General features: G+C 39.6%; 1 protein-coding gene across 1 annotated transcript in view; it reads right to left on the reverse strand.

Annotated features, from left to right (window-relative positions):
* MDN1 (midasin AAA ATPase 1) overlaps positions 1–20,876 on the reverse strand; it is a 174,773-nt gene that overhangs the window by 124,926 nt on the left and 28,971 nt on the right. The window contains exons 10-16 of the mRNA XM_040474169.1: positions 19,637–19,830; positions 17,792–17,873; positions 12,732–12,827; positions 11,043–11,155; positions 9,679–9,827; positions 8,740–8,800; positions 3,007–3,218 (exon numbers count right to left, since the gene is read on the reverse strand). Coding sequence (XP_040330103.1) covers positions 3,007–3,218; positions 8,740–8,800; positions 9,679–9,827; positions 11,043–11,155; positions 12,732–12,827; positions 17,792–17,873; positions 19,637–19,830 — 907 coding nt within the window. The remainder of the gene's footprint in view (positions 1–3,006; positions 3,219–8,739; positions 8,801–9,678; positions 9,828–11,042; positions 11,156–12,731; positions 12,828–17,791; positions 17,874–19,636; positions 19,831–20,876) is intronic.

Genomic DNA, 20,876 nt, shown 5'->3' on the forward strand with positions numbered 1-20,876 from the left:
ATGAAGACTCTAAGAGACAAAACAGATGAACATAAGGGAAGGGAAACAAAAGTGGTATAAAAACAGAGAGGGGGACAAAACAGAAGAGACTCATAAACATGGAGAACATACTGGAGGGGTTGTGGGAGGCAGGATAGGCTAAATGGGTAAGGGGCACTAAGGAATCTACTCCTGAAATCATTGTTGCACTAGATGCTAACTAATTTGGATGTAAATTTTAAAATATAAAAAATAAAATTAAAAAATAACAAAAACAAAAAAACAACTAATATCATTAATCTTAGTGACTACCATGCACAAAAATTCCTTTCCAAAGATTCCCTTCTCACAAACCTTCTACAACTTTCCTTTTTACATTCATATTTTGACCTACATTTTTCCTCTTTACATACCCAGTCTCACTTTCCTTGCATATATGAATTGTTTCCCTTATCATTTCCAGTAATTCTAATTATATGTATTAGAATTCTTAACTCTTAAAAATCTTAAGTTTCTAGTAAAAACTAAGTAGTAACTAATTGTAAACTGTTTGTTGTGTTGGCATTTTTTACATTGGTAAACTTATGACTACACTGAAGAATTTTTAGAAATGTATGCCTTATTTCAGTGTACCATAAAACATGTTTACTAATAAACCCAAATATCTTTAGCTTCTCTGTAACAGGAAGCCAAAAGCAGATAAAACTATGTTTAGTAATTAATGTTTTCTTACCTGGAAACTATATAGATACTTAATTTACTTAACCCATCATTTAACTTTGTAAAACTTTATAGGTGACCAAAGATTTTGAAAGCTACTTAAAAGTTTACCTATAAACTTTTTTTTAATGTTTATTCATTTTTGAGAGAGAGACAGAGGCAGACAGAGAGGGAGACACAGAATCTCTGGTAGGCTCCAGGCTCTGAGCTGTCAGCACAGAGCCCAACAGCAGGCTTGAACTCATAAACCGAGAGATCATGACTGGAGCTGAAGTCAGGTGCTTAACCAACTGAACCACCCAGGCTCCCCAACCTATAAACTTTTTTATCTTATTTATTTATATCCGTTTCTTTTTTCTTAATAGTTACGTTTAGATTGCCAATCTAAACTTTAGAAGAAAGTCATTCTCCCAAGAAACATATATTTAAAAAAATTTTTTTTGTATCAACTTATTTGACTTAAGTAAATCAAAGCAGAATAAAAGTAATGCTGTTAATTCTAAAGACACGTCTATTAAACAAACAACCTTAAACCAACAATCTTAAATTAGCTTTAATACCAAATATTTTTTCAGATCACATAAATGTGAAAAACTTACATTAGTTTCTGAGCTTTAGAATGTCTACATTCTAGTCTAGAATGCTTACAAGCACTTGCCTTTTTTTTTTTAATTTTTTTTTAATGTTTATTTATTTTTGAGAGAATGCAAGCAGGGGAGGGGCAGAGAGAGAGGAAGACAGAGAATCCGAAGCAGGCTCCAGGCTGTCAGCACAGAGCCCGACATGGGGCTCAAACTCACAAACTGTGAGATCATGACCTGAGCCGAAGTCAGAGGTTCAACCGACTGAGCTACCCAGTTGCCCCACAAGCACTTGCCTTTAAACCAACTTATATATAACTCCTTTACAAACTAATTTTAGCAATACTATCCAAAGGTGGAGAAAATTTCTCATATTTACAACATACATGAACGCATGAATATACAAAAAAGATGCAAACAAAATCTTACAGAACAAATACAACTGCAAATGGTATTATAACGCATGGATTCATTAATTGGTCATCATTACTTGGAGTCTAATGAATATTATGACCAAGCAGTGTCGCAAAAAAGATCATCTTTTTCCTTTCATGGGTTCATAACTAAGCACTGCTCAGTTTTAAAGAATATAACCCAAAAGGCTGCATTCAGGAATCAAACTGTCATTTCCCATTTTCCAATTACAATGCAGCTGATTTTACCCAAAGATCCCCAAAGAAGCAACAACAAACCAAATGAATGAAACCCAGAGTACCTCTGTGAGCACTGGTTCCTCCCCTAAAAGTCAGGGCTTCACCAACTGAACCAAATGGCTTCCTAGTCAACCTTTTCTAATTAAGCAAGGGAAGGATGCTAAGAGAGCCAAACCAAATGGAAGGAAGAAATGACCTCACCAAGACACATCTGCCCAAACCAAAAACCATTCCCTGCCCATGAATGCTAAATTAAACACTGAGGGATGGCAGCACCCAGTCAGGGCAGGGAGTGTCATCCTTAGGAAAAAGAGCCTAGGCAGCTGCTTAGACTTTCCTCCAGATTGTTGTTGTCGGCTGGGGGCTCATGAACCACTGGCAAAAAGCTCCTGCTGGCTCACCAAATTTGTAACTAAACTCCAGTTCATGTGCCCAGCACACAGCAAAGCCATTTAAGATGTCAATTATGTAGCAAGGAAAGGGTTTACTTGAGAGGCAGCCAAGGGGTGCCTGGCTGGCAGTCATACAGCACACAACTCTTGATCTCAGGGTTGTAGGTTTGAGCCCCACTTTGGGTGTAGAGATTACTTAAAAATAAAATCTTAAGGGGCGCCTGGGTGGCGCAGTCGGTTAAGCGTCCGACTTCAGCCAGGTCACGATCTCGCGGTCTGGGAGTTTGAGCCCCGCGTCGGGCTCTGGGCTGATGGCTCAGAGCCTGGAGCCTGTTTCCGATTCTGTGTCTCCCTCTCTCTCTGCCCCTCCCCGTTCATGCTCTGTCTCTCTCTGTCCCAAAAATAAATAAACGTTGAAAAAAAAAATTTAAAAAAAAAATAAAATCTTAAAAACCAAACAAAAAAAAGAGGCAGTGAGAGAAGGAGACGGGAGAGCAAGCCTCAAATCTGTCTCCCTGAAGGAGAAGAGGCACGGATATTTAAAGGAAAACACTGCAGCCTGGTTTATTAGTCTGTAGCTGTGCTTATTAGTTCCATTAACCCTTTGGTCACTGGTTTCAATTCTATTAATTAAGCCAAAGCCTCATGGCCTCCCACTAGCAGTATGGGTCCTGTTCTTACCAATTTCACTTTCTTTTCCATCCTTGTTGACGGCCGACTTGTGTACATGCTGCATTAGTCTGAGGAGATCATGCCACCGTTTCTGCCTGTAACAGGTCTGAATGTGTCCTAAGAATGTAAAGTTTTGCTTCTTGGAAAACGTCTGGGCAAAGAGTTCTTCAAATGCCTCCCGTAAGGGCAGCCAAATAAGTTTATGGTCCACCGGTTTGTAACTGAAACAAAAGGTAAATATAATTCCCAAACTTCTGAAGCTACTAGAGATTAGAAATCATGTGTTAGAAAATAGGAATAGGTCCAAGATTTCATTTACTCAAAATCAGAAATAATATAAAAATACTTTAAAGATCTATGTTAAAGCTTTAGGGGTGCCTGGGTGGCTCAGTTAGTTGAGCATCCAAGTCTTGATTTTGGCTCAGGTCCTAATCCCAGGGTCATGGGACTGAGCCCCACATGGGACTCTGCACCAAGCGTAGAGACTACTTGGGATTCTCTCTCACTCTCCCTCTGCCCTTCTTCTCTGCTCAGACTCACTCTCTCTATATTAACAATCTATGTTAAAGTTTTAAATTATAATCGATTTTCTTCATTCTAAATGTTTGAAGAGTCTACACTGAAGGTAAAAACAGTATTATGAAAAGAATTCGAAATTCCTAATTGGGCAGTGAAAGGCATGTCACTTATTTTACTAACATGTTTAAATAAACATCACGTAGAAGACTCAATGATAAACCATATTTTATCAAGATTGACCAAAAGTTTTCAGAATATCTTAGAAGAAAATACAACATCTGAAACTGGTTAGCTTAAGAAAAGTGAACACAGCTCATGCCTTCTCAATTGATGGGGGAGAGAATTGCTCTCAAAGAGAAAAACTAGGGGAGAGAGGACAGCAACAAAACCTTAGATGTTGCAATGGTCTGTGGCCCTCCAAAGCTCAACATTTTATTTCTTAGTATTTAGATTCTCTCTTATTCTTTAGCACTTCTCTGTTGGGGAGCTAGGAAATTAGTTCATATTAATTGTAATATCTGGAGGTGACAGGTGATAATAAACAGTCGAGAACCACTGCTGTAGCTAGAAGTTGCTCAAGCAGCAACTAATTGTTCCTCGAAAACCTCAGGTATACAATTTTCTATACCCTAAGATACTAAATACTAGAATTCAAATACAATGACATAACTTTTATTTCCACAAAAAATAATTTGAGAACTAAAACAAAAACAAGTATGTTTCGCAACAATCAAGCACAATTAGAAAACTCATGGACACTATTTACTCATTCGACTGTGAGAGAGAAACCATGAGATAAGCAAAACCAATGCCCAGATACTGAGCATCCATCAAAGAGTCTGATTCCAGAGAGAAAAAGTATGAGAACTTCAAACTCATGTACACTTACCAGTAAGCACTAACACATTAGTAAAGACATTTATTCAATTTATTCAACAAAAATTTACTGAGTACCTGTTAGGTGTTAGGCACTGAGTAAACAAGACCCACAAGGTCCTCCCCCACCTACAATCTAACAAAAGAATAGAAAAAGACATCTACTATAAAATATTAAATAGTAGTTAAGTGCTATGATTATAGATAAATGAGACTGGGTGGAGAAGGCACTGGTAATTTAAATATGATAGAAAGGCTTTGTTAAAGATGAGCGTTTCAAGGCAACCCAAATCAAGCAAGGAAAGGAGTTAAGCCAAACATCTGTGGACCACAAGGGATGCCACACAGAGAACAGCAAGCAACCAGGTGCAACACAGAAAGTGTGTGGCTGGAGCTCAACAGCAGAGCCGAAGGGAAAAATTATGTCAGAGAAGTACCAGTGCTAGATTATGAAGGGTCTTATAGGCCCAAAAAAGCCTTTGGAGTATACTCTAAATGGCCTGAGAAGTCAGTGTAAGGATTTGAGACAAAGAGTAATGCAATCTGATTATACCTTAAAAGGACTGTTAACTACTAAATGGAAGAGACTGTAGGGAAGTTAAGAGTAGAAGCAAACATGAGAGACCTATACAATGGACTAAAGCAAAAGATGATGAACACTAGGAATAGTGAGAAATTAAACAAAACACACATGTTATTTAAATAAAGTTGCTAGTCTTAAAGATGATAGTACGAATGGAATCCAAAGCTAACTGAGGCAGCTGCCTGGGTTCAGTACAGACTGCCTGGGTTCAAACATGAACCAGCCACTACCTTGTACTAGGTACTTAATCCCTATGTGTCTTAGTTCTCTGTTGTGTAAAATGGGGTAGGAGTCTGTGCCTCATGGTTGTTAAAAAGGCCACGTGAGTTAACACAGATAAAGGACTCCAAACAGAGCCTGGAACATGAGTGCATATAAGAATTAACTTAAAGTGGAGCATAGTGGCTGAAACAGTTAAGTCAATATATTTCAAGTGATGAAAAAAATGAGTCAACATATATACACTTCAGAAAAGAAAAAAATGAATTGTAACACAAATACTCAATGGGAACCAGCCTAACACCTGGGAGAACATACACTGAGACTACATGTAAGAATTCATTTGAAAATGGGCAAACCATGGGCTTCGAGCTATATTACAAAGCTGTAATCATCAAGACAGTATGGTACTGGCACAAAAACAGACGCTCAGATCAATGGAAAAGAATAGAGAACCCAGAAATGGACCCACAAATGTATGGCTAACTAATCTTTGACAAAGCAGGAAAGAATATCCGATGAAATAAAGACAGTCTCTTCAGCAAGTTGTGCTGGGAAAACTGCACAGCGACATGCAGAAGAATCAACCCGGACCACTTTCTTACACCATATACAAAAATAAACTCAAAATGGATGAAAGACCTCAATGTAAGACAGGAAACCATCAAAATCCTCCAGGAGAAAGCAGACAAAAACCTCTTTGACCTTGGCTGCAGCAACTTCTTACTCAACATGTCTCCAGAGGCAAGGGAAACAAAAGCAAAAATGAACTATTGGGACCTTATCAAAATAAAAAGCTTCTGCACAGAGGAGGAAACAATCAGCAAAACTAAAAGGCAACTGATGGGGGTGCCTGGATGGCTGAGTCGGTTGAGCATGTGACTTCAGCTCAGGTCATGATCTCGCGGTTCTTGAGTTCGAGCCTCGCGTTGGGCTCTGTGCTGACAGCTCAGAGCCTGGAGCTTGCTTCTGAATCCGTGACTCCCTCTCTCTCTGCCCCTCTCTACTGCTCATACTCTGTCTCTCAAAAAATAAATACATGTTTAAAAAAAATAAAAAAAAAAAATGCATGGGGTGCCTGGGTGGCTCAGTCGGTTGAGCGGCTGACTTTGGCTCAGGTCATGATCTCGCGGTCCGTGAGTTCGAGCCCCGCGTCGGGCTCTGTGCTGACAGCTCAGAGCCTGGAGCCTGCTTCAGATTCTGTGTCTCCCTCTCTCTCTGACCCTCCCCCATTCATGCTCTGTCTCTGTCTCAAAAATAAATAAACGTTAAAAAAAAATTTTTTTAAAAAAGGCAACTGATGGAATGGGAGAAAGATATTTACAAATGACATTATCAGATAAAGGGTTAGTATCCAAAATCTATAAAGAACTTAATCAAACTCAACACCCAAAAAACGAATAATCCAGTGAAAAAATGGGCAAAAGACATGAATAGACACTTCTCCAAAGAAGACTTCCAGATGGCCAACTGACACATGAAAAAATGCTCAACATCACTCATCATCAGGGAAATACAAATCAAAACCACAACGAGATACCACCTTAACACCTGTAAGAATGGCTAACATTTAACAACTCAGGCAACAACAGATATTGGCGGGGATGCAGAGAAAGGATCTCTTTTGCACTGCTGGTGGGAATGCAAACTGCTGCAGCCACTCTGGAGAAGTGTAGAGGTTCCTCAAAAAATTAGAAATAGAACTACCCTACGACCCAACAATTGCACTACTAGGTATTTGTCTAAGGGATACAAGTGTGCTCTTTCGAAGGGGCCCATGCACCCCAATGTTTATAGCAGCACTATCAACAACAGCCAAGTATGGAAAGAACCCAAATGTTCATCGATGGATGAATAAATAAAGAAGATGTGGTGTGTGTGCACACGCGCGCGCGCACGCGCGCGCGTGCGCACGCACACACACACACACACACACACACACACACACACACACACAATGGAGTATTACTCGGCAGTCAAAAAGAATGAAATCTTGCCATTTGCAACTACGTACATGGAACTAGAGGTATTATGCTAAGGAAATTTGTCAGAGAAAGAGAAATATCATATGAGGACTTTAAGATACAAAACAGATGAACATAAGGAAAGGGAAGCAAAAATAATATAAAAATGGAGGGAGACAAAACATAAAAGACTCTTAAATATGGAGAACAGAGGGTTACTGGAGGGGTTGTGGGAGGGGGGGGATGGGCTAACTGGGTAAGGGGCATTAAGGAATCTACTCCTGAAATCATTGTTGCACTATATGCTAACTCATTTGGATGTAAATTAAAAATAATAATAATAAAATAAAATAATTTTTTAAAAAAAAATTAAAAAAAAAAAACCTGCTTATAATGGGTGACGTGACATAACACTATAAATTCTTAGAAGAAATAGACCTAGTCCATGTTCAGTTATTGTAAGACTAGCCTTTTGTGTTAGGAGTATGTAATAGCAGAACATTCCTGAAGACATATATAGATACAAAATAGAAAGAAATACATGGTAGTATAGATATACCGAGTTAAGAAACAAATTATATCACTAAAAAAACATTGCCAAGTACCTCAATGAAGGAAAGAGGAGATTAAGTGTCAATGAGCTAACAGAAGTAAACTAAAAACAAGGTAGAAAGATCACTGGGGAAAAAATTAAAAAATGAAAGTAGAATTAAAGAAAGATAAATCTCAGCTAATGGATCTTAAGACAGAATATATATTTAAAAGTGTTAATTAAGTACATAACTAGTGATATGTATAGAAGAGAATATAAGTAAAAGGAGGAAGCAGGAATCCAAAGTAGCACTCCCGCCACAGCAGGGAGGGCTATAAGACAAAGAAAGAGTAAAAATAAAAACTGCTGTAATGTGACCCTCAAAAAAAGAGATAAATGAAAAGCTTTCTGGCAGATGCCATAAAGAGCAAAAAGGGCAATAAATTCTACTTTATGCCTTTAAGGGTTTTTTTTAGGCAACTGTTTAGAGTTAATGGGACAGATCCCAATATCACTCAACTTAAGGTATGCCAAAAACATCCATCAGTTTTACAGCCTTCGGCACAAACTAAAACTGATCACGAATCTAACATATTCAAAAACACCAACAGGGAAGAAGGGCCTTTTAATGACCACAGTGGAATCCCATGAGCAACATTTAACCAAGTAGAGAGCTACTTAATGTTTCAAAGATAATTGAACTGCAGGAGAGAATCTAGCTCCAAGGCAGTGCGACTCTAGAACGTACACTTTAGATAAATGTCAGTACACACAAATATTAATTGCATGCTTGGTTTTTTTGTCCCTCTCCATTCCAGCATGATCTTTGAGAGCAAGAATCTCAAGCATTCTTTAAAATTGAGAGAAACATCTATATATCCAACAGGTCCTCAGTAAAGTCCAATAAATAACCTACTGTGGTGGGGGGTAGGAGTGCAAGTCTTTGAACCTTTTTCTAAGGCTAATTTTGAGCTTTATAAGAAAACACTATTTGCTCCCTCAAGCAGTGAACTCAAAATAACCAGAAAATAATTTTAAAACAAACTTACCCTCCAAGCAAGTCTGCAGTGTCACTTTGTTGATTCATATTGACAACCCTCAAATGGTGGCCTTTTAAAAAGAAAGGGCAAAAGGGTCACTCTGAAAATTTCAAGACTGATTATATCCAGTGTGATCCTTAAAGATGTGTGGACATGGGCACATTTCCTCTGCTCCTCTTATTTTAATTTCAGGAATTTTAACCATTCAAAATTTTCACCTAACCCAGAGAGATATACAAGAAGATTCACTGTGTATTATTGCTCTACAATCAGATAACTGAAAACAACAAAAAAATCCTTCAATATGTAAATGTCTATAAATTAGAATTAAATAAACATCCAATACGTAATATTATTTAACCATTAGGAGTAAAGCAGTTCTGTTTTTAAAGATATCTAATTTGCTTATTAACTAAATGCAATATATAAGAATGTGATCCCATTTGTTTCAACACAAATCCAAACTTAAACGTTTATATATTTGCAGACCATAGGTGAGAACTGGAAACAGTTGGGGCACCTGAGTGACTTAGTCAGTTGAGTGTCCAACTGTTGGTTTTGGCTCAGGTCATGATCTCATGGTTGTGGAATCAAGCCCCACATTGGGCTAGGCATTGACAGCATGGAGCCTGTTTGGGATTCTCTCTCTAGCTCTCTCTCTGCCCAACCCCAGCTCTTGCTTTCTATTTCCAGGTAAATAAATAAGCTTAAAAACAGATAAACAAATAAACTGAAAAAGATAATGCTAGGCTGTAACAGTAGTTATTTCCAGGGGAAAAAAATTACATTACTTCCAAGGAAACAATTTCCAGTGGTTACTTCCAGGCAGTGGTGAGGTGGCACTTTTTAAACTCCAGTATTTTTTGGACATTTTATTTAAGAAAAAAAAAAGGCAGACAGTGTGAAATGTTTATTGTGTGGGGGCAGAATGTTTCTCCTCTAAGTTACCTGTAATGTGAGCCAAGTACTGGACAGTAGAGGTTTTGCCAGTCCCAGTCTCTCCCACCAGTAATACCGGTTCCCCTTTGCTAACACACACTGCAAGCTGTTCGATAAGAATGGAGGATGGCCTTGTGGGAGCAAAAGTGAACTTCTCCCTGGGAAGGGGAAAACAAATAAGCAGTTAGAGAAACAGACTACAAGTTTCTTTCAGTGTAGGAACCAGATTTTCCGGACTCCACAAAAATGAGAAGAGAACTGACAATAGCTGTCTTGATGCTATAAACAGATATCCTTACAACCTAGGAATCGCAGAATTTGTTCATTCATTCTACAAACATTGAGTATTTATACACCTAGTACTTTACTAGACTCTGGAGAATCAAAACACCCATAAGGTAAGACATTATCTGCACTAGCTATGTCATCTTCGGCAAATTACTTAGCCTCTCTTAGCCCTCATCTCCTCACCTATAAAATTTAGGTAAGAGTGACTATTTGTAGTGGGTTGAATAGCCTTCCCCCAAAATTCATGTCCACCCAGAAGGTGTGAATGTGACCTTATTTGGAAAAGAGGGTCTTTGCAGCTATAACAAAGTTAAAATCCTATCATACTGGCTTTAAGGGTGAGCCTTAAATCCATTGACTAGTATCCTTACAAAAAGAGAGAATTAGAAACACAAACACACACAAGAAAGAAGATGATCTGACAATGGAGACAGAGATGGGAAGGATGCAGCTACTGGGGCAAGGAACACCAAAGACTGCTGGTAGCCATTAGAAGCCAGGAAGAGGCAAAAGCCTTCAGGGGAAGTATGGTCCTGCCAACATCTTGATTTCAGACTTCAAGCCTCCAGAACTGTGAGAGAATAAATGTCTGTTGTTTTAGGCCACCAAGTTATGGTAATTTGTTATGGCAGCTGTAAGACACTAATTATTAATTCATAAAATTATTTCCACCACTACACGAGAGAACATATGCAAAGCACTCAGACCAATGTTAGGAGTATAGTAAGTATTTAATGAATGGTAACTAGATCTCAGAATCATTCCAGCATTCAAGGAATTTACAGACTAACGTTAGGATCTAGCCTAACTTCCAAGGGAAGCTTACTCTGCTAAATACACTACAATGAATAAAATCAAAGATACATCTTTGCTAGTCCCAAATCCCTAACAACCCTCCTCACCTCCTTCACCTATTAACATCTAATTTCACAGAATATACTTTGGGAAAGTACTGCTTCTTACCATCCAGCACAGGGGAGAGATCACCATTCACACACGTTTTGCTTGGAGACAGGGGGCTAGATTAACCCTCCTATCATGTTCCTAACGTCCCACAGTCTCAGACTGGTTGAGAGCCTATTTACCTCTGTATGTGGACAGCCTCACTTTGTTTCCGAAGAAGCCGCACTCGACCCACTTGCACATCTAACTCATTGATCACAATTTCCGGTTTATAAAGTTGACAGAAAAATTCAGCCTGTGGGAGGGGAAAGAGTAAACTTCTGTATGATCTTTTAAAAAAATTCTATACACGCTTCAAACATTTCCTCATGCATGTGGGATACTGTGCCCCTCTAATTAGCCCTTTACTAACAAGCATTTTCTACTTCCAAGACAGGTGAGTTAACTTTAATTATGTCTTTTTAAAAATTTTCTAAATTTCTGCGGTTTTATTTGAAAACACTGATCATGAATGTTTCCCTGTAATGGTAGTTTTTATTCATTCAAATAAGCCCATATCTGCCTATCTCTAAAGTGAACACATTAACATATTCCAATAGTGAATGAACAGAAAGTTCTACTCCTATAATTTATGAAAAAAATCAGAGTGATTTTTCTTCAGTTATGCTTTCCTCTGCTTTAGATTCTAACATAATGCAGGAAACAATGACTTGAATAAACCATAGTACATCTGACCACAGCCAAAACACAGAAAAGCTGTCAGAGAGGCTCCAGGGTCTCTACCCAAGAGCCATTCTTTCTTATCCTTGTTGCTAACTCTAAGAACCCAGATTTTGTTTAGATTTGGGTCAGGAATGGAAGGGGCAGCAAAGTATTCAGGGAAAGTAAATCTTTCTTCAACCAAAAGGGATAATGATCAATCTAAGCCAACTGAGGCACTTCATTTCTTTTATTATGTAAGCCCTTTTCAGTAGGTGTTCTGTCACCTGCAGCCAAAACCATCCCAACAGGTTCAGAATGCTAAGGAGCAGTTCCTGACCTAAAGCTTTTTTGAGTCATCATTCATTTGAGAATGCCAGCCACCTACCACAAGACAGGCCTCAGACAGTTCTCTAGCTACCATCACCACTGCTAAAAAGCTCTCTCCTCCAAAAATACAATTTTTGAAATAAAGCAAGAATGGCAAAATATTAAAAATGTCATCAATGAACCTAAGTACTATTCTTTGTACTATTCTTTTCAACTTTTCTGATGTTAATAATGAAAAGGTGGAAAAAATCTAATTGTGCATAAAACTATAGGCAAAGGTGTTAGGAAAACAATTCCAGTCCTGAGTCCACAATCTACAGAACACACTCATTAAAACACTAGAGAAAATAAAGCATGCATGTGATATAAGGCACAACGCAGCTCACTTTAAAAATGTAGAACACATGACGGGCACCTGGGTGGCTCAGTCGGTTGAGCGTCCGACTTTGGCTCGGGTCATGATCTCACCATTCATGAGTTCGAGCCCCGCATCGGGCTCTGTGCGGACACCTCAGAGCCTGGAGCCTGCTTCAGATTCTGTGTCTCCCTCTCTCTGCCCCTCCCCTACTTGTGCTCTTTCTTTCTCTGCCTCTCAAAAATAAAGAAATGTAATAAAAAAAATATTAAAAAAAAAAAAAAAAGAAGAATGTAGAACACATGGAGAATTAGTTATTTAGAAGATAGTGAGAGCTTTATGTCCATGAAAGGGAGCAATGAAACTACCAACTTTCAGAGGAGGTAGTTATTGCAAAGGAGCTGTTCTAGGTAAGGACCAGAGACTAGCAAATAAACTAAATAACCCAGCTTCCTTTCAACAGAGAAGCAAAAATAGTACTACATACCTTTTTCTTGGAAATGTTCAATTTGCTTCCAATGACTTCTGCCATTTTCAGTTTGCTTGTATGCTTAGAAAGCATTGCTGTGAAACAGTCCAGAGCCTATTAAAATAACCAAGGTCAATGCCGACTGACTTTTTAAAATACTGTATTAATAACAGAGTGCCACTATCCTGGCCACAAAAAGAACATAAAACCCAGCAGGAACATTTCTGTAAGAGTAAGGAGAGTAGAAATAAAGTACCAGCTCTAGCATCAAGGACCTTATCATAAGAGAGACTAGACACAAACAAATGTGAAGCCTTTACTATCAAAATACTGGTTAATTGGGAAAAAATTTTAAAAGTCTCATTTTACAAATCTGACTCTACAGTGGAAGTAACACCAAAAGATTAATTTCTAGCTGTAAAGGTAAATTCTTGCTGCACAATAAAAAAATCACATTGTCATTACCCTAATCCAGTACTCAATCTCAGCAACTTCTGATAGGCCAACCAGATATGTGTTTCCTGATGTAATGAAATATAAAGTACATATCACCACCAAAAAAAGAGTCTACCCAAAAAGTCTGAATTTGAGGGGCGCCTGGGTGGCTCAGTCGGTTGAACGTCCGACTTTGGTTCAGGTCATGATCTCACAGTTCATGGGTTCAAGCCCCACATTGGGCTCTGTGCTGACAGCTCAGAGCCTGAAGCCTGTTTCAGATTCCGTGTCTCCTTCTCTCTCTGCCCCTCCCCCACTCTCACTGTCTCCCTCTGTCTCAAAAATAAATAAACATTGGGGCGCCTGGGTGGCGCAGTCGGTTGAGCGTCCGACTTCAGCCAGGTCACGATCTCGCGGTCCGGGAGTTCAAGCCCCGCGTCAGGCTCTCGGCTGATGGCTCAGAGCCTGGAGCCTGTTTCCGATTCTGTGTCTCCCTCTCTCTCTGCCCCTCCCCCGTTCATGCTCTGTCTCTCTCTGTCCCAAAAATAAATAAATGTTGAAAAAAAAAAAAATAAACATTAACAAAAATTTTTTTTTAAAAAGTCTGAATTTGAATACATTGCGCATTTGTTAAATTTCCATTTACAGGAAAGATAAGAGATAAAATGACAACGGAAAGGATACCACGAGTGTGGCAAACAAAGAATACATTTGGTTCTGCCACCACCAACCAAATGTTAAAATATCAATAAAATTTGGGGCGCTTGGGTGGTTCAGTTGGTTGAGCATCCGACTTCGGCTCAGGTCATGATCTCGCGGTTTATGGGTTTGACCCATGCATCAGGCTCTGCTGACAGCTCAGAGCCTGCAGCCTGCTTCAGATTCTATGTCTCCCCCTTCTCTGCCCCTCCCATGCTCATGCTCTGTCTCTCTCTGCCTCTCAATAATAAATAAATGTTAAAAAAAATTTTTTTTAAAGAGAGGGAACTTATCCAGTCCTTGTCCCTAGTATCTGGCACAGAGCTTCAAAAACCCTTGGAATTACCAAGAGTAAGAAGTGTCTTTTGTTATTTACTAGGGCCCCTTTGGATCATATTTGAGTTTATTATGCTAATAAACAAGGTGACTCCTGATGGACCCTTAGGCAGTTTGAGGGAGGGGCTGGTCTGGCCAGAAAGACCCAGCACTTACTGGAGGGGTGGAGCTGAAAGTTCTACCCTCTGGAGTGGGAGGAGGGGCTAGAGATTGAGCTCCATCATATGGACAATGACAGAAGACCCCAATAAAAGCCATGGGTGGCTCAGTTGGTTAAGCTTCCAAGTCTTGATTTCCGCTCAGGTCCTGATCTCATATTTCATGAGATAGAGCCCCGCATAGGGCTCCGAGCTGACAGCAGGGAGCCTGCTCGGGATTCTCTCTGTCCCTCCCCCACTCACGGTCTATCTCTCTGAATATAAATAATATTAAAACAACAACAACAACAACAACAACAACAACAACAACACTGGACATCCAAAGTTCAGAGAACCTCCTTGTTGGTGGACATACTAATGAACCAGGAAGGTAGCACACCCTGACTCCAAAGGAACAGAAGCTACTGTATAATCAGGATCCTTGAAACTTCGCCCTTTTTGTCTCCTCCATCTGACTGTCTTTAAGTTATACCTTTTATAATAAAACTATTACGTATACTGTAAGTATAGTGTTTTCAATGAGTTCTGTGGGTTACTGATCATGACACATCGTGGGAACCCCTGAATTTATAGTTGGTAGGTCACAAGTGAGAGTAGCCACCAAGACTTGCAGCCTGAGTCTAAAATGGGGGCAGTCTTCTAGAGAACTGCACCCTTGACCTGTAGGGTCTACACTAACTCGAGATAGTCAGTATCAGAACTGGATTGAATTACGGAACACCAGCTGGTGTCAGAGCAATGAAGAAGCAACAGGATAAAGCCAAAAGGTGGAACATTCTGCAAAACGGGCCTGATCTCTTCAACAAGATAATATCTCTAGGGGCGCCTGGGTGGCTCAGTCAATTAAGTATCCAACTTCAGTTCAGATCATGATCTCACAGTTGTGGCTTCAAGCCCCATGCTGGGGTCTGTGCTGACAGCTCAGAGCCTGGAGCCTGCTTCGGATTCTGTGTCTCCCTCTCTCTCTGCCCCTCCCCACTCATGGTCTCTCTCAAAAACAAATAAACATTAAAAATAAAATTAAAAAAAAAAAAAACAAGATAGTATCTGTAAAGAGGGGAACCCTGATAGTAAAAGCCTTCTTAAGCTTATATGGACAGAAAAAGGTCTGGGAGCGCCTAGCTGGCTCAGTCAGTAATGCATGTGACTCTTGATATCCGGGTTGTGAGTTTGAGCCCCACATTAGATATAGAAATTACTTAAAAATAAAATCTTAAAAAAGAGGAAAAATATCTGGAAGGAGATACACCAAGGTGTTAAAAGTGCTGGAGTACCTCTGAATGAAAGAATATTTTTATCACTTTGCTTTCCTACATTTTCCCATTTTCAACAATACATATATACTGTTTCTATATTAATAAAGTACTTGTATACAAATGTTCAGGGCAGCATTATTCAGGTAGCCAAAAGGTAAAGATAACCCACATATCCATTAACAAATAAATGGATAACAAAATGTGATATATTGATACAGTAAAATGTTATTCAGCCAAAAAAAAAGAATGAAGTATTAACTCATGCTACAACATGGATTAACCGAGGAAATAAGCGGAGTCAAAGAAGCCAGATACAAAGAGTCATGTATTGTATGATTCCATTTATATGAAATGTCCAAATTTAGCTAATCTATAGACAAAAGGTAGATCAGTGGTTGCCAGGGGATATAGAGAGGGGAAAATGAGGATAATGGCTAATGGGTACATGGTTTTCCTTTGGGGTGATGCAATTAGAGAGAGTTCTATAATTAGATAATGGTGATGGTTCCATAATTCTGTGAATACAGTAAAAAATGCTGAGTTGCAAACTTTAATAAAAGAGTGGATTTTATGGTATGTGAATTATATCTCAATAAAGTGGTTCTATGCAAACACACAGAATGACATTCTAAAACAGAGACTAAAGATAATAGGAATCCTATTAATGCCACAGTTTTATTTTAAAAATATAAAACAGGGGTGCCCGGGTGGCTCAGTTGGTTAAGCGTCCAACTTCGGCTCAAGTCATGATCCTGTGGTTCGTGGGTTCAAGCCCTGCATAGGGCTCTGTGCTGACAGCTCAGAGCCTGGGGCCTGCTTCGGATTCTGTGTCTCCCTCTCTCTCTGCCCCTCCCCCGCTCATGCTCTGTCTGTTTCTCAATAATAAATAAATGTTAAAAAAAATTTTTTTTAAATAAAAAACAAAGTTTTTCTTAGAAAAATGAGAAATTTAGGGGAATGAGAAGGCAAGTTCATGGGAGAGAAGATCAAAATTCAAGCAAGGACTGACACACAGCATTTCAGGTTCGGCTCCCCGTAAGTGTCAACTCCATATGTGGTTTCTTTCTACTCAAGCTAACTGCCAAACACAACAAGACACTGTAAACTCTCCTCAATCCTAGCTAACAGAAACCACAACACTTTATAATCAAAAGTGGTTAGAGGAGCCAAGATGGTGAACAGCATGGAAGTTTTTTGTGTGTCTCGCGTCCATGAAATACAGCCAGACCAACACTAAACCATCCTACACACCTAGAAAACTGACTGGAGGATTAACACAACAATCTGCACAACCTGAACCACAGAATTCAGCAGGTATGCGGCACGGAGAAGTGAACCTGGGGAGCGAGAAGGTGCAGGAAGGGAGGTGCTTTTGCGAGCGGGGTGAGGACGGAGACTGAAGAGGGGAGAATATGGGAAAAGCACCCCTCCCCAAAAGCAGCTGGAGAGAAAGTGGAAAATTGGAAACAGCTGCAGGGACTAAACTCTAATCAAAAGTGGTCAGTGCTTTAAGAGCCCACAGATCTTCAGGCAGTATCACTTTTATTCCTAAACAGGCAGGAACAAATCTCTAACTCTAAAATATGGCAGAGCTGTAATTCAATAGGGTTTCACTCCCACATAACACATTTTTTCCCCAAGCCCAGCATACAAGGCTATACTTTGCAACCCCCACATAAATTTTTCTGAACAAAGTTAAAAGGTCCTACAGAGACTAGTGGAGGGATCAGACAAATAAAACTCTATCAGACAGACTATGAAATTATATCTAGGAATAAATATTGAACATTTTTTTCAGTAGGCACCACACCCAATGTGAGGCTCAAAACCACTACCCCAAGATCAAGATGCTATACTGGGCCAGCCAGGGACCCTTAAATACTAAACATTTTAGAAACGCTACATTTTACAACACTCTTATCACCTGGGAGATTTTGTTTTTATTTATCTTTAATTTCAGTGTCTGTTTTACTCTACCCAAACTATACTTATTTGTTATTAGTAGTAACCTGTTATAAAACCAAACATTTATTATGCACAGTTTTAAGACATTAGTTTGGTTTTAACTAGCTAGGAATAATAAACACAAAAGAAAAATCCTGATAGCAGCCAAGAGACAGAAAATAAAAATGAAAATCAATAGCCTTATAGAGTACAGAGAAAACAAACAGGAAGATTCTGAAGATTCTCTTACCTCTTGAAAAATATTTAAGGATGCTGATGAAGACAGACTGTCAAAGCTATGAACGATCCTATTACACCAATTCAGTAGATCCCTTTAAAAAAAAAAAAAAAAAGCCAGGAAATAAAAGACCATAGGTCATAGACAACAAAGACATCAGCGTTAAATTCAATCCACTTAAGTCTGGAGACACCAGACAATGAAGTCTCACTGTAACTCTGACATTGTGAAAATAAACAGAGCAGTGGAAAGAATAAGTGAGGGGGTCCTACTCCCTACCCCTACCAGGAAGTGATCTATCATTCATTTTACCCCAATCCATGCCAAACAAGGTTGAGGGGTGGCCAATAAATTCTCAGAGCAAACTGAGGGGAACTGTCCATTCCTAATGCTCACTTCTCAAAGGGCAAGTCAACCATCAAGAAAAGAAAGCAAAGGCCCAGAACCCATACATATAAGCAAAATCCGAGTCTTATTTATGACCCCAAATGTAACAACAACAAAAAAAGCTAGTGAAAGAATTATGTCAGTAACTAGTCCCAACCTTCTAAAGTTATTTTTTGGGGGTGCCTGGGTGGTTCAGTCAGTTAAGCATGTGACTCAGTTTGTGAGATCAAGCCGTGCATCAGGCTCCATGCTGATTGCGCAGGGCCTGCTTGGAATTCTTCTCCCTTTCTCTGCACCCCCCAAATAAATACAGATTTTTCTTTAAATACAGTTATTATTTTTTCTTTTAAAATTTTTTTTAAGTAGGCGCCATGCCCAATATGGGACTTGAACTCATGACTCTGAGTTTAAGAGTCCCATGCTCTACCAACTGAGCCAGCCAGGTGCCCCCAAAGTTACTTTTTAAAGCTAAAATAACATTACCTATAATAAGCCTTCTCAATGATTAACTGTAAGATCTGAAAACAGGATTGTACACCATGAAGCAGTTCACAGGTCTAATTTCAAAACCTGACCCCTCATAACCATTTAGTGCTAGTTGCTAAGAACTTTAAAGGGAAGGAATTTTTACAATATCAACTCAAGAGGTGCCTGGGAGGCTCAGTTGGTTAGGATCCAACTTTGGCTCAGGTCATGATCTCATGGCTTGTGAGTTAGAGCCCCGCATCAGGATCTGGGCAGACAGCTCGGTGCCTGGAGCCTGCTTCAGATTCTATGTCCCCCTCTCTGCTTGCCCCTCCCCCATTTGCGCTCTTGAGCCCACTCTCTCTCTCAAAAATAAATAATCATTAAAAATCAATCAATCGGGGCGCCTGGGTGGCGCAGTCGGTTGAGCGTCCGACTTCAGCCAGGTCACGATCTCGCGGTCCGTGAGTTCGAGCCCCGCATCGGGCTCTGGCCTGATGGCTCAGAGCCTGGAGCCTGTTTCCGATTCTGTGTCTCCCTCTCTCTCTGCCCCTCGCCCGTTCATGCTCTCTCTCTGTCCCAAAAATAAATAAACGTTGAAAAAAAAAAAATTAAAAAATAAAATAAAAAATAAAAATCAATCAATCAATCAATCAATCAATCAAACATCAACTCAGGAGGCACCTGGCTGGCTCAGTCAGTGGAGTATGGGATTCCTGACCTTGGGGTCAAGGGTTCAAGCCACACATTGGGCATGGAGCCTACTTAAAAGATGAATAAATAGAATATCAACTTGAGTTGTCTGGGTGGCTCAGTCAGTGGGGTGTCTGACTCTTGATTTTGGCACAGGCCATGATCCCAGGGTTGTGGGATCGAGCCCCATGTTGGGCTCCACACTGAGCATGGAGCCTGCTTAGGAGTCTCTCTCTCTCCCTCTGCCTCTCTCCCCTACTCTCTAAAATTTAAAAATATATATACGTATACACTCAAGGTTTAATCCAGTACCTTAGAGACAACTCTCTTCCCTCGAGGCTTAGTCCTTTGTTTTCTCTTCTGGCTTCTGAAACTTCCTCAGGTGCCTGTTCACATGTAACAGAACTATCATTCTGAGAGTGATGTTTCTCTCCAGTAATTTGGATGTAAATGTCAAGCAAGTGATCAGTTACTGCCAAGAGGCTGGGATATCTGTTCTGAAGAACCTGACAGAGGGAGGGAAAAAAAGCAAAGAAAATTTAGCAGCAGACACAGTGATTTTTAAAAGCACATGTGAACTCCTGCTGATATTAGTCAACCAAAAAATGAATTTCCCTCTAAAATTTTACCAAGTACAGTTGTCCCCCCCTTATCCACAGGGGATACGTCCCAAGACCCCCAGTGGATACGTGAAACTGCAGTTAGTATGAAACCCTATAAATACTGTTTTTTTCCAAAACAGACATTCCTATGATCAAGTTTAATTTATAAATTAAGCATAGTAAGAAGTTAACAATAATTAATAAAATAGAATTATAACAATATGCTGTAATAAACATTATATGAATGTGGTCTCTCAATATATCTTGTACTGGGGCACCCGGGTGGCTCAGTTGGTTAAGTGTCCGACTTCAGCTCAGGTCATGATCTCACAGTTTGTGAGTTCCAGCCCTGCGTCAGGCTCTGAGCTGTCAGAACAGAGCCTGCTTCCGATTCTGTGTCTCCTTCTTTCTGCCCCTTCCCCACTCACGCTCTGTCTCTCTCTCAAAAATAAAAACATTAAAAATTAAAAAAAAAATTTATTCAATATATTTTGTACTACGATAACGTAAAATGATAAAATGCCTACATGAGATAAAGTGAGATGAATGACACAGGCATTGTGACATACTGTCAGGCTATTTCTGGCCTTCTGACAACATCAGAAGGAGGACCATCTAGACTGAGGTTGACCATGGGTAGTTGAAAGAACAAAAAGTGACAGGGATAAGGGGGAACTACTGTGTAAGAACTTATGCCAATACCCACACCCCTGTCGCCCTCAAAGACCACAACTTTTTTTCCTAGCCAAACGCAGTTATCTGGCAACGTCACCATTTACACAACCTAGGGTGTAGAAGCCAGATGGTAAAAGGGTGTCCAAGCAACATATACATCCAAGTCCTAGGAACTGACTCACTGAAAAATCCTGCAAGTACTACCTACTCTAATTTTTAACTTTATTTTGAGAGATAGAAATATCGTGAGTTGGGGAAGGGCAGAGAGAGAGGAA

Source organism: Herpailurus yagouaroundi, unplaced genomic scaffold (genome assembly GCF_014898765.1).
Source record: "Herpailurus yagouaroundi ecotype Mexico unplaced genomic scaffold, PumYag 139, whole genome shotgun sequence".
Classification (NCBI taxonomy): Eukaryota; Metazoa; Chordata; class Mammalia; order Carnivora; family Felidae; genus Herpailurus; species Herpailurus yagouaroundi.